Source organism: Podarcis melisellensis (assembly GCF_964234715.1).
Source record: "Podarcis melisellensis genome assembly, chromosome: 6".
Classification (NCBI taxonomy): domain Eukaryota; kingdom Metazoa; phylum Chordata; class Lepidosauria; order Squamata; family Lacertidae; genus Podarcis; species Podarcis melisellensis.
The window spans coordinates 97,380,577-97,394,687 of NC_138538.1; the positions used below are offsets into that span (position 1 = coordinate 97,380,577).

A 14,111-nucleotide genomic window follows, 5' to 3' on the forward strand; every position below is an offset into this window, starting at 1 on the left:
TTTGGCAGCAGATTTCTTTGAAAGTAGGGCCACAATAAGTTCCGGTTTATTGAGCAGTGACAACTGAACCAGTAAATGCAGTCCTTTCTATTCTGGGCATTCGTGTGTCTTTATGAGCTGTTGGTAGGGGAATAGTTCTCAAAGTGCTGTTTTCTCCTCTCTTGTAGGCCAATTGCAACCTTATCTGCAGTGATGAATATGGCCCAGAAACGAAGCGCCGCATGGCCCAGCTGAATGAGAAGGAGACCCCCTTTGAGCTCATTGAGGCCTTGCTGAAGTATATCGAGACCCTGAACGCTCCAGGAGCAGTCCTTGTTTTCTTGCCTGGCTGGAATCTGATCTACACCATGCAGAAATACCTGGAAATGAATCCACACTTTGGTACAAGCAGTTTTCAGCTTTCCTCCTGCCTTTGTTGCTTCTTATCTGATGTGTTCATGAAGGTGAAAAAGATCTCGGTCTCCCTTATGTGAAAGGAGTGAGTGCTTGAAAGAGAGTGAATGGTAGTATTTAAGAATAGTGGGGGGTGAGAGGGATGTTTAGTTGTATGTATGGAGTTTTAAAACATTTACTTTCACATGCTCTTATTATAGGAAGCCAGAGGTACAGAATACTTCCCCTGCATTCCCAGATTCCCCGAGAGGAGCAGCGCAAAGTATTTGACCCAGTGCCGCCTGCAATGACCAAAGTGAGCCTTCCTTTTGTACTCTAGGCAAGGAGTGTAGTAGGTAGTCCCAGGTAATACTGTATTCAGAATAGATTTATGTTTGTTTTTCCAGGTAATTTTATCTACCAACATTGCAGAGACGAGTATTACCATTAATGATGTCGTCTATGTTATTGACTCTTGCAAGTGAGTTTTTGTTCCTCTTGTTTCTTTGGTTTGATCTGCAAAACGGGTTTTATGTTGTCCTGCCTGCCAGAAAGCTTAAGATTAAGCACGGAGAACCTTTTTCATCTGTTACAGTTAGGAACCACCAGGCTAAAGTACACAGCCAGGGGCTTGGTGGAAATCTGTGTTTCCTGACAGGCCAGACGGATGCTTGAGCAGACAGCTCAGGGCAGGTGTGTGTAGGATGCTTTCTTTGCCATGTGGATGTAATGGGGCAGCAGCGACTGGGGGAAATGCTTAAATTGTGGAGCTTTTCTCCATGGATTTCTTAGAACATGCCTAAGGTAAGACTTGACACATTTTGAAATTACACTTTATAAACATGGGCAGGACAGAATTGGGTTCATCTGTTTGATTAATGTGGCTCTTAAAGTCATGTATCGATGGTACATGTTCAGAAAAGTGAGGATATACGGGTCCTGTGAAGCTAATTCTGCAGATTTTGCCAGGCTTCTACATATGTGCTCATCGTGGAAAGTGTATCATCACCCTCTGGTGAACATGATGTGGAACCAGCCTTGTAGCAAGTGGGGATTGTCCTGGCAGTTGCACGTGAGCCCTCTCTATGTCCCTCCCTTGCCCATAGTTGAAAAGAAAGCTGGGAGAGATTGGGCTGCTGTGTTGCTGAGGCAGCTAGAGCACCCTGGCAGTGTTATGGCAAACCAGGAATCCCTTGCTCTTCTGTAGAGCAGGAAAGGGTTTTTAACAATTGTGCTCTTAAGATCTATCAGCCTTTGGGATAGATATATGGTCAGTCCACACTGGTAACTCCCCTGCTAAGAGATAGGAATCAGTTTTGGTCAATTGTATCCTCTACTAAGGGGGAAGTGCATAAAGAGCTCCTCTCCAATTTAGGTCTTACTGTTTTCCCATTCCTTCTGTCCCAGATGTATGTTTCATTTTTGTTAAAATTTGATATCCTCAACCTGGTTTGTTTATACTGTGACCGCTGCCACCATAGTAGCTGTTCTACAACTGTGTCTGTATCTTAACACATCACAAGCCCTCCTGATTCTAATATGTTCACAAAGTCATCTTAGACTTCGAGAATCCTGCCTTGTGCTGCAACCTTCCTCTGAAGTGCTAAATCCCTTAAGGTTCTGTGCATCACATCATAATTTGCTTTGTTTTCAATATTTAAGAACTTGGAAGTTAATGCATTTTCTTCTAACTAAACTTCACAGGCAAAAGGTGAAGCTCTTCACTGCTCACAACAACATGACCAACTATGCCACTGTGTGGGCTTCAAAAACTAACCTGGAGCAGCGGAAAGGACGAGCTGGTCGTGTCCGTCCTGGCTTCTGTTTCCACCTTTGCAGCAGAGCTCGCTTTGAACGGTAGGTGTACACTCTGCTTCTTCTTAGAGTAAATTCCTGAATAAATAATTAACTGAACTAGAAAAGCCAGATGAACCCAACCTCAGAGACTAGGTAATGGGTATGAAATTCCCGCCCCCCTTAGGATGCAAATAAAGAGGAACTGTAGCCTGTAGTTGTAAACGTACACTGTCTTACCATTGTGCAGATTTATATTATTAGTTTGAAATTATGTAAGTTGCCCATTTTGCTGTTACTACTGTGGTAGCTTCCACTATGGCTACATCACTTCTGCTCTCATTCAAGGCCAAACTTTGTCTGCATGTGAGGGTGAGGGGAAAGGAGTAAAACCCTCCACCAATACTCAGCAGCTTGAAAATGCTTTTCCCTCACCTAAATCTTGGAGTGAGCTGACAGGGGGGAAATGTATTAGAAGCAAAGGAGAGTTGAGGTGGAAGGGGGAAGGAGTTTGGCTCCCATGCCCCTAGCACCCCGATAGGACTGTGAAGTGGGTATGGGTTAGCTTAAAAACCTGTCAGTGAATGTGGGGTTAACACAGTCACCTGGTTTGGCTCCGAGGCAGGGATGGGCCTTCCAGGAGCTTTTGAATGCCCAAGTCTCACCCCAGCAAGCATTCTGTCCTAAAGGTTCTGCGTCAACAACAGATTGTCAGGTAATCCCTTTCACAAATCAGTATCTCCTCCTACACCTAAAGAGGTGTAACCTCTTTAGTTTTTTCATGTTTTGGTGGAGACTGAGAAGGGTTGTGACACTGTTAAGACAATAAGCTCTCCGCTGTGTGTGTAAGGTGACTTAGGGAGCAGTGTTGGCCGAAGCAGAGTAGAGCTATTGGTAGTACCAGTTTAAATGGAACATGCCCTAAATATTTTTCTCTCTCTCTTCATTTTGTCTCCAGACTTGAGACTCATATGACTCCAGAGATGTTCCGAACACCACTACATGAAATTGCTTTGAGCATCAAACTGCTACGACTGGGAGGAATTGGCCAGTTCCTGGCCAAAGCTATAGAGCCACCTCCTTTGGACGCAGTGATTGAAGCAGAGCACACACTCAGAGGTACCCGACTGGTACTTCCAGTCTGTAAGCATAAATGTGGTCTGTTTTCAAACTCTGTGTCATACATTTCCACACACAAGCACAACTTCCACACACAAAAGTTGCTCTTTTCATGACTCGATGTTTATGCATGGCTCTCATCTTTGAAAAACTTGGTCCACAATGCAACAGCCAGATCATTAACAAAACCACTTGAGTGAATGTATTTCCCTAGTGTGTTTAAAAAATAATAATATTTTTTTTTACTCTCAATTCATTTATAAGAAGTAGTGCTGGTTTTAACCTACAAAGCTAGTCCATGATATCTGGACAACTGCTTTCTCCAACACAATCCTGTTTGCCAATTGAGGTTATACAAGGCCCTCCCCTGCTTGCTCCCACTTTCAGCATGGATACTGGAGAAGAGGCCTCTTCTGTAATGGAGCCTCCAATCACTATAGAATGGTGGTGTAATTTATGTCTTTTGTGTTTGCCATTGTGTTTGTCTTGGTCAGTCCAACCAAAGTCTCACGTAGTCCAGTATTCTGTTTACTACAATAGCCAGCCCTGATGCTTTAGGGATGCTAACAAGCAAGATCGGAAGGCAACAGCTTTTCATTTTGCAGCCACCTCTCTGATTTATCTAACAGCCTTGTACCAAGCATTGCTCAGTATTTCTAAGAAACCAAGAATTCATTGTAGCTTTGAAACTTTCGGGCTGCCATCTTGATTCAAAGTGGTGCCCAATTGTATCCAAACAGAACAAACATCTGCTGCTTCAATTTGGGAATCATCCTGAAGAACTTGATTGTGGTATCTTACGAAATGTCCAAATGCATAGCAAACAACTAACTTTCCAAAATATATAGTACAGTAGATGCTTCACTAATTGTGAGGCTGAATGAACAGTTAAATTAAACCCTATCAGATTTTGCCAGTGCATTTTTCCTCCCCTCACAGAGCTTGATGCCTTGGACTGCAATGACGAACTGACACCTCTTGGGCGAATTTTAGCTAGACTGCCCATTGAACCTCGCCTTGGGAAGATGATGATAATGGGGTGTATTTTCTAGTAAGTGCCATTTAATAAGGTTAGAAGTGTATGTGAATTGATTGGGTGACTGATTATGATTGGTCTCTAAATGGGGTGTTGTGGGTTCTTTTGGAAATGAGTTTAAAAAACCATGAAACCAAATTTTAACTTGAGACATTATTTCAGAGCCAGAAGTACAGTGGTGCCCCGCAAGACGAATGCCTCGCAAGACGAAAAACCCGCAAGACGAAAGGGTTTTTCGGTTTTTGCGACGCTTCGCTAGACGATTTTCCCTATGGGCTTGCATCGCAAGACGAAAGCCCATAGGGAAATCTCGGGGACCTTTTTTTAAATGCTGGCGGTGGGGAGCAAAGCCTTCCCCCCCCCCCTCCGGACTTCAGAAGAGGTCCAGGAAGGCCGGCGGGGGCGAAAGGCTTTGCTCCCCACCGCCAGCATTTTAAAAGCGGTCCGGGATAGCAGGGAAGCGCTTCCCGCTATCCCGGACGGCTTTTGAAGGCAGGCAGGGGGGGCAAAGACTTTTGCCCCCCCTGCCTGCCTAACCGGGGGCTTTTAAATCGCCCCGGGACTGTCCGGGGCGATTTAAAAGCCCCCGGACGGCTTTTGAAGCCTCCCCCCGCCGCCCGGCTTCGGGGCATCGTCCCGATGCCGGGCGGTGGGGCAGGAACGCCTCCCCCCGCCGCCCGGCATCGGGGCATCGTCCCGATGCCGGGCGGTGGGGCAGGAACGCCTCCCCCAGCCGCCCGGCATCGGAACGATGTCCCGAAGCCGGGCGGCCGGGCGGGAAAGCCTCCCCCCGCCGCCCGGCTTAGGGGCATCGTCCCGATGCCGGGCGGTGGGGCAGGAACGCCTCCCCCAGCCGCCCGGCATCGGAACGATGTCCCGAAGCCGGGCGGCCGGGCGGGAAAGCCTCCCCCCGCCGCCCGGCTTAGGGGCATCGTCCCGATGCCGGGCGGTGGGGCAGGAACGCCTCCCCCAGCCGCCCGGCATCGGAACGATGTCCCGAAGCCGGGCGGCCGGGCGGGAAAGCCTCCCCCCGCCGCCCGGCTTCGGGGCATCGTCCCGATGCCGGGAAGTGGGGCAGGAACGCCTCCCCCAGCCGCCCGGCTTCGGGGCATCGTCCCGATGCCGGGCGGTGGGGCAGGAACGCCTCCCCCAGCCGCCCGGCTTCGGGGCATCGTCCCGATGCCGGGCGGTGGGGCAGGAACGCCTCCCCCAGCCGCCCGGCATCGGAACGATGTCCCGAAGCCGGGCGGCCGGGCGGGAAAGCCTCCCCCCGCCGCCCGGCTTAGGGGCATCGTCCCGATGCCGGGCGGTGGGGCAGGAACGCCTCCCCCAGCCGCCCGGCATCGGAACGATGTCCCGAAGCCGGGCGGCCGGGCGGGAAAGCCTCCCCCCGCCGCCCGGCTTAGGGGCATCGTCCCGATGCCGGGCGGTGGGGCAGGAACGCCTCCCCCAGCCGCCCGGCTTCGGGGCATCGTCCCGATGCCGGGAAGTGGGGCAGGAACGCCTCCCCCAGCCGCCCGGCTTCGGGGCATCGTCCCGATGCCGGGCGGTGGGGCAGGAACGCCTCCCCCAGCCGCCCGGCTTCGGGGCATCGTCCCGATGCCGGGCGGTGGGGCAGGAACGCCTCCCCCAGCCGCCCGGAATCGGAACGATGTCCCGAAGCCGGGCGGCCGGGCGAGAAAGCCTCCCCCCGCCGCCCGGCATCGGAACGATGTCCCGAAGCCGGGCGGCCGGGCGAGAAAGCCTCCCCCCGCCGCCCGGCTTCAGAACGATGTCCCGAAGCCCGGCGGCGGGGCGGGAAAGCCTCCCCCCGCCGCCCGGCATCGGAACGATGTCCCGAAGCCGAGCGGCGGGGCGGGAAAGCCTCCCCCCGCCGCCCGGCATCGGAACGATGTCCCGAAGCCGAGCGGCGGGGCGGGAAAGCCTCCCCCCGCCGCCCGGCATCGGAACGATGTCCCGAAGCCGAGCGGCGGGGCGAGAAAGCCTTTGTCCCCCCTGCCTGCCTTCCCAGGGGCTTTTAAATCGCCCCGGACAGCGGAGAAGTCCTCCGCTGTCCTGGGCGATTTTAAAATGCCGCCCGCCAGAAGAGGTCGGGGGAAGGCGTTTTCCATAGGAACGCATTAATTGATTTTCAATGCATTCCTATGGAAAACCGTGCATCGCAAGACGAAAAACTCGCAAGACGAAGAGACTTGCGGAACGAATTAATTTCGTCTTGCGAGGCACCACTGTACACTCATTCTGTTTTTATTCAAACTTGCGAACTTGAATTGTTTGAGCCGTCATCCCACCTCCTCCCCAGCCTCGTAACATTCACACCAGTGAATTCTGCTGTATATTCTGTTAATAACATAGTTAGATATCAAGTTTATTGAAGTTGATCTCCAGCTGTTAGGCGCAAGACCATGAGAAAAAAATCATTCTGTGGTTTCTTTTTCAGTGTGGGAGATGCTGTATGTACCATCTCTGCAGCCACCTGCTTCCCTGAACCATTCATTAGTGAGGGAAAGAGGCTGGGTTACGTTCACAGAAATTTTGCTGGAAATCGGTTTTCTGATCACGTGGCCCTCCTGTCAGTTTTCCAAGCCTGGGATAATGCCAGGTAAATTTATTTAGGACAACTAAAACTGTGAACAGCTGCATGACCTTATAAGGCATCCTGCTTTATATAGTTAGTTCAGTATTACTGTGGAGCATCTGTACAGGTTGGTTGCAAATCAGTTTGTCTTGTCCATTTGCCTTTTGCAGACTGGGTGGGGAAAATGCAGAGATACATTTCTGTGAACACAAGAGACTCAACATGGCTACTCTGAGAATGACTTGGGAAGCCAAAGTGCAGTTGAAAGATATTCTTGTCAACTCTGGATTCCCAGAAGGTAATATGCATGAAGTAATTTCAAGTATAGGCAGTGTGGCACAGTAAACAAATACATGGCTCTGTAGACTCATTTTTATGTCACACGATTTGGACAAAGGTTCTTTAATAATAAAAACATTTTAGATACAGGGAGCCCCCTCCAGTTTTGTACCATGTATGGCAGTGGTTGTTGGCAGGGGATGCAGTATGTATAGAAAGTACAGTTGTACCTTGGATCTCAAACGCCTTGGCTCCCGAACAAATCAGCTCCTGAATGATCGAAAGCCGGAAGTGAGTGCTCTGGTTTTTGAAGGATTTTCGGAAGCTGACAATTTTCGAACAGATTTGTGGAACGCATTCTGTTCGAGAACCAAGGTACGACCTGTACTCTAAAACTTGGTCCAAAGTATCTTGATTTCCCTCCAGAAAGAAATTCCATCATTTTTGTCCTAGCTGTGTTCTGCAGTAATCTTAATCCCATTTTTGGACATAATGGATTTTAAAATGTGAGACTTCTGGATGTGCAGTTGCTGAATCTTGTTGCTACATCAGGAAGGTCCTGTCTAGGGATCTGTTTATATTTGTAAACTCAAAACACTCATTCTGCAAATGTAAAATATGTTTCAAATGAGGAAGTACTACTTGGAAAGCCAGTTTCTGTTCTCTTTTCCAGAGTGTTTGATGACCCAGGTATTTAACAACACTGGACCGGATAACAGCCTAGACGTTGTCATCTCTCTGCTGGCCTTTGGTTTGTATCCCAATGTCTGTTTCCACAAGGAGAAGAGGAAGATTCTGACCACCGAAGGCCGCAATGCACTTATCCACAAGTCTTCTGTTAACTGTCCATTTAGCAGTCAGGACATGAAGTATCCTTGTCCATTTTTTGTCTTCGGAGAAAAGGTAGGCAAATGTGAAAGATGTACCAGGCTACCAAGTTGCCATGCATGTTTGAGTACAATTTTTTTTTTAAATAATAATATTTATTAAAGTTTTGTTTAAACAATAAAAAACATACAGAGTAACATACAATTTTCCAGTATCCACATTTCATTCTCATCATTGGACTTCCTCACAACTCTTGTTCCTGCATTCCAAATTCTTAAATTTTACCAGCAATTTATTAACTTGTTTCAATTCATATAACGTAATTTTCCAATATTAAATCTCAAATTTTAGAAAATTTAGATCACCCTTTTAAAAACTTAGTTTTAACATACTATTTATCCAAAATTTGTCTTTTCTTTTAATTGCATTTAAATTCATAATCTTTATAACTAGTTTGTTGGAACCATGTTGTTGCTAGTCTTACATCCTTCTTAACATTCATACAATTTGCAATGTTTTTGTAGATAGTCCTTAAATTTCTTCCAGTCCTCCTCCACCAGTTCTTCTCCCAGGTCTCGGATTCTGCCAGTCATTTCCGCCAGTTCCATATAGTCCATCAGTTGCATCTGCCATTCTTCCAGTGTGGGCAAATCTTGGGTTTTCCAGTATTTAGCAATAAGCATCCTTGCTGCTGTTGTAGCATACATTAAAAAAGTTCGGTCTTTCTTTTGCACCCTCTGGCCGACAATGCCCAGAAGAAAGGCCTCTGGTTTCTTAGGAAAGGTATACTTAAATATCTTCTTCAGCTCATTATATATCATTTCCCAGAAAGCCTTAACTCTAGGGCAGGTCCACCAGAGGTGAAAAAACGTTCCTTCAGTTTCCTTACATTTCCAACAATTATTATCTGACAAATGGTATATCTTTGCAAGCTTGACTGGGGTCATGTACCACCTGTATATAATTTTCATAATATTTTCTTTCAAGGCATTACATGCCGTGAATCTCAGACCGGTGGTCCATAACTTTTCCCAGTCAGCAAACATGATATTGTACCCTATGTCCTGTGCCCATTTTATCATAGCTGATTTGACCGTTTCATCTTGTGTGTTCCATTTTAGCAGCAAGTTATACATTCTTGAAAGTATCTTAGATCTGGGTTCTAGCAGTTCTGTTTCTAACTTTGATTTTTCCACCTGGAATCCTATATTTTTGTCCTGCTTAAAAACTTCTTTAATCTGAGCATAATGTAACCAATCTCGCACTTTATCTTTTATTTTCTCCATACTCTGCAACCTCCAGTTATCTCCATCTTTTTCTATAATTTCCCAATATTTTGGCCATTTGACCTCCATATTGAGTCTTTTCGGGGCCTTAGCTTCCATGTTTGAGTACAATTTTTGATCTTAGGCATTGTATGTTTGCTTTTAATTAAAATCCTCTGGTTGAAATTTGCCGGTCTGGAGTCCATAGAAGCTCTCTTGTCATGATTGTAACACCTTGGCTTTCAGCTAGTAGTTCAGGACCCACCACTGTGTCGTGGCCTGATCTAAGGTGGGTTGCAGTTGCAGCACTACCACCACGTAACAAGAGGAGGGAGGAGAAGAAATGGGATCCCAGGGTGGATCCCTGGGTTTCTGAAAAAGGAGACGACTATACTGATACGCTGCTTATTTTGACATAAAACAGTATATAAATTAATAAATAATGTGTTTGTGTTCTTGTTTAGAATAATCAGCACAATGTTCTTAAGCTTTCGAAGCATTATATGCTTATATCAAAGTTAGTCTTATTGTATTCTTGAAGTTAGATGGCTAAAGCCATCCAACTTCTTAGTACTTCTGTGTTGCAAAGTATCTCATGTCCTTATAGCCACTGAAAATATAGTGCAATATATACTCTGGTTTGGAGTGAATTTTGTACATTTCTAGAAATGTCAGTTTGAATAGGTGTGATTCCAGTATTTGAAGCTTTTAGGGCAAACAGGGAAGAAGATAAAGGCTACTTAGAGGTGAAGGAGGACAGAATGGCAGTCTTCTGGCAGCTATAAATTTTGCTCTCTGCTGATTTCTAATTATTTAGGCAGTGTTGGGAAGGCTTTTGCTCATCACTGTAACTATGACACCTGGAAACTTTTCCTTTGTGTGCTAGGATGCTGTCATAATTTCATATTATGCCCCAGATTCCATATGGTATGATCCACAAAGACATCTGTATGTTTCTCTATGTACAGATCCGGACACGAGCCATCTCTGCCAAAGCAATGACCTTAGTGAGCCCTTTGCAGCTGCTTCTCTTTGGCTCTAAGAAAGTTGTATCAGATGGGGAGATTATTATGTTGGATGACTGGTATGAACTTTTGATTGGCTCTGGATACTAAATGCATGGGGAACGACTGTGAGGTACAACAGCTGGTTTCATAGCTTTAAAAGGCTGTATCAGAAAGGAAGTGTAAGAAGATGGAATGTAGACAGAAATTCTTCACACAATTTTTAGGATCCTGTTGAGTATTGATGCATCAGATGTGGAAGTGAGGGAAGGGAGTTTTGAACACATTAAAAAAAATGTAGTTGATGCCCATTCCTGTCTAGATGGCCCTATCAGAATTCTTGTGGGTTTGTTTTTTTAAGTTCTCAGTATTCTTAGAGAATTTCAGTTAACAGGCTTAACTGGGGGAAATTATAATACTGAGTTGATGTGCCTCAAACCCTAACAGCACAGCTGATTGAACACTTTGGATGATTAAATGGGAGGACATATGTTGGGTCCCAGGGATGGATACAGTATATCCATTTGCTAAACTGTTTCTCTCCTGTAGGATCAAACTGCGTATGCCTCACAACGCAGCTGCCTGTATCGCTGCCTTGCGTGCAGCAATGGAAGCCCTTGTGGTGGAAGTAACTAAGAATCCAGAAATCATCAGCGACCTAGACCCACTGAACAAAAACATGCTGGATGTAATTTGGGAAATCTCCAAACCATCAGCTGCTGGCATCAACCTCGCAGCAGGCACTATGAGGTTAGCTCCAAGCTATTTTAGAACTTTAGTCCATTCGATGTCCTACCATCTATTTCCCACCCCCCTCCTTTTTTCTAGGCGTTCCCGCCTCCTTTCTATGTAGTTAGTATTTTGTTTGATGTGTTGGGCTTTTTTTCCTTGGTTGTAGGGCTTAAGGGAAAATAAACTATGGTGAAGATAGGAGCAGGATTATCTTTACTCCAGATTAGTTAATCTATGACTAATGTGGTCCCTGACAGGAAGTGTAGCCCTCAATAGAAAAAGGTTGCCCACCCGTCTCAAGAGTCATAATGAAACCTTGCCACTTGTTTAAGCTTCCTGTTTTCTTCTAACCAGAGATTACAAAGATGCTAAAAGGGATGGATCCTGCTATCAGAAAATAGTTATTACAGAAAATGAAATTTGGGATAAATGGGCAGTCTTCACAGGGATCCATGTTGGGAAAATATTTAACTCCTAAATAGTATGTAGAATGATACCAAAGTTTCAGGATAATAAAATAAGAAAGCAAATCATGTAGGCTTCAAAGGGGATATTATTAGATAGGATGATAAGGCAAGAAAATGCTACATGAAAACTTTAGTAAGTGCAAATAATGCATGGGGGGGGAGTGAATTTTTGATTGATTGAATTGCTTGTAATTATTGGTAAACTTACAGTCAGTCAAAGAAAGACAGATTATGAAGAGCGATCTAACAGTTGAGGAAGACATATTTAACATATTCTGGATGGGGTTGCACTTCCCCTTAAGCTTGGAAATAAGGTCTGATCCAGGACTGCTACGAATACCCAAGCTACACTAGTAGCTTTCTGTGCCTTTCACCAGCTTTGGCTGGTGATGCAGCTGTAACCCCTTCATGGGGAAAGATGATCTGGCCCCCGTTATTGGTGTTAGAAACATTCTTATGGCAACCAGATCATTTCCTGGCCTAGTTCAAGGTGCTGGATTTGACCTTTAAATCCCTTAATAGCTCGAGACCTTGGTATCTAATCCACATGAGCCTGCTGAGTAGCTTAGTATTATTTTTGAGGGACATGTGAGGACCCCCCCCTTAAGTTATGTGGGTGGCTACCAAATAGGTCTTTAGAGTGGAATTCCTTAAGAATGTGCACTTATTATCATCATCATTGATAACTTTCATATGCCAGATTCTCTTGGGGCTTTAAATGGCTATTTAATTATTATGTTGTGGTACCTGAACCCTTGTTTTTTGTCATAATTTTGGTTCTGACTTTTGTTGCCTTTATTGCATAGCTGTCAACTTTTCCCTTTTCTTGCGAGGAATCCTATTTGGAATAAGGGAATTTCCCTTTTTAAAAAAGGGAAACGTTGACAGCTATGTTATTGTGGTACTTTACTATTTATTAATATGTGGTTTCATTAAGGTGGTTGTTGTTAAGCCACCATAGGATGACCAGGGTGTACAGCCATCCTGGAATGAATTAAAAAATCCCCAAGAAGATACTTCTGAATTAAAACAAGGGTTAATAAGAAGCGTGTGCAAAAAGTAAAAGCGTTAAGAATGAAAGAGAAAAACAAGACAGCAATGTCATTATTTCATTAAGTTCACATTTAGAACACGGTTGCAGCTGGACAAGTTACAAAAAGAACGGCAAGATATTAGGAAAGACTTAAATCATTGAGGCTTCTTAGGGAATATAATGGAGGGGGAGAAGAATGTAAAATCCTAAGTAGTTTGAGGGAAAATGTAATCCTTAATGTTTCATTTTGAAACCTAGCATTAAATACTTGAAATGTGGAAAAGAAATTGCCTGTTATCAATGTGAGATGGGTTTCCTAGTGTGAGCACCATAATCCTGTTTAGGACTGCATTTTTACAGTCAAAAATAACATCTCTTATTTTTGTTTCCCAGGTATGGGGATGGACCTCGCCCCCCCAAAATGGCTCGATATGACAATGGAGGTGGCTACAGAGGTGGCAGTGGTTACAGAGGTGGTGGCGGCGGCTACAGGGGTGGATATGGAAGTGGTTATGGTGGTTCTTACCCTGGTGGTTCTGGGGGAAGGGGGTATTCCAGTGGGGCTGGAGGAGGTGGCTTTCGAGGTGGTGGAGGCTTTCAAGGATACCAAAGTGGAGGAAACCGAGGGGGTGGGTTTAGAGGCAGGTGGGGGTGGTAGGGGTGGAACAATAGTACCACCCAAAAATAATGATGCATGATCTTGGTTTTCCCCATGTTTCTTTGCTTGTAATGCAGAAGTGTTTCTAGTCCTAGAGTTCACAAAGGATTGAAACTTTAATTTGATATAATAAATAATCAGATTGCTATGATACTCTTTCATGATGTGTTCATTTTGATCTTAATAAAACAAGTTACTTGTTTTTAAATAGTCATAAGTGTCATATTTTTAGAGGCCGTCTCCTGCCACCCAGAAGTGCTCCGTTGGATATAATTTAACTGCAAAAACAGTGGAGAATGCCATTTCATAGATTTTGCACATAGTCTCTATGATGTAGTTCAGGGATACCAAACATGGTGAACTCCCACCCACTTGGGATTATGGGAGGAGTTGTTCAGCAACATCTGGACAGCACTACATTGCCTGCCCCTGGTGTAGTTGGCCATATTTGGTCCAAGTCTTCCACCAGGGCTCAAAACATCTTCACTTGCTTCATAGCCTCCAGCTTCTCAAGGAACTGGAGTCCTAGGAAATGGGAGAGGATGCTGGGGAGGTAGATCAGAGCAATAGCACTAATCTCTTACCTCATTCTCTAAAGAACTTGAAAATTCAATAGAGTCCATCAGTTTCTACGTCTGGGCCTGCACAGGTACAATTCCATGGCATGCACAGCTTTGAAGGAGTACTATCCTAGGCCTCTTAAGACAGCTATGTTTGTTCCTCATCATTATCTCTTTTTGACATCTTGTTGGGGAAATAAAACTATGGTAATAGTTATGCTGAAACTAAGTATTTTTCAGTATATAAGATGCCCTCATTTATAAGACAACACCTATATTTCTTTTACCCAAAATTAAGAAATCTAGCCAGAACCTGAACAGCCCGGGCTGCCCATACCAGAACCCCTGTGCATTCACCATCCATGTATAAGACAACCCACAATTTT

General features: G+C 45.2%; 1 protein-coding gene across 1 annotated transcript in view; it reads left to right on the forward strand.

Moving 5' to 3' along the window:
* The window catches only part of DHX9 (DExH-box helicase 9), a 30,629-nt gene extending 17,256 nt beyond the window's left edge, over window positions 1–13,373 (forward strand). Inside the window, 13 exon segments of the mRNA XM_081915034.1 lie at window positions 168–381; window positions 594–688; window positions 780–853; window positions 2,077–2,229; window positions 3,125–3,285; window positions 4,225–4,336; window positions 6,762–6,923; window positions 7,070–7,197; window positions 7,852–8,081; window positions 10,240–10,355; window positions 10,825–11,025; window positions 12,901–13,137; window positions 13,139–13,373. Coding sequence (XP_081771160.1) covers window positions 168–381; window positions 594–688; window positions 780–853; window positions 2,077–2,229; window positions 3,125–3,285; window positions 4,225–4,336; window positions 6,762–6,923; window positions 7,070–7,197; window positions 7,852–8,081; window positions 10,240–10,355; window positions 10,825–11,025; window positions 12,901–13,137; window positions 13,139–13,205 — 1,950 coding nt within the window. The 3' untranslated portion in view covers window positions 13,206–13,373.
* Window positions 13,374–14,111: the final 738 nt, after the last annotated feature.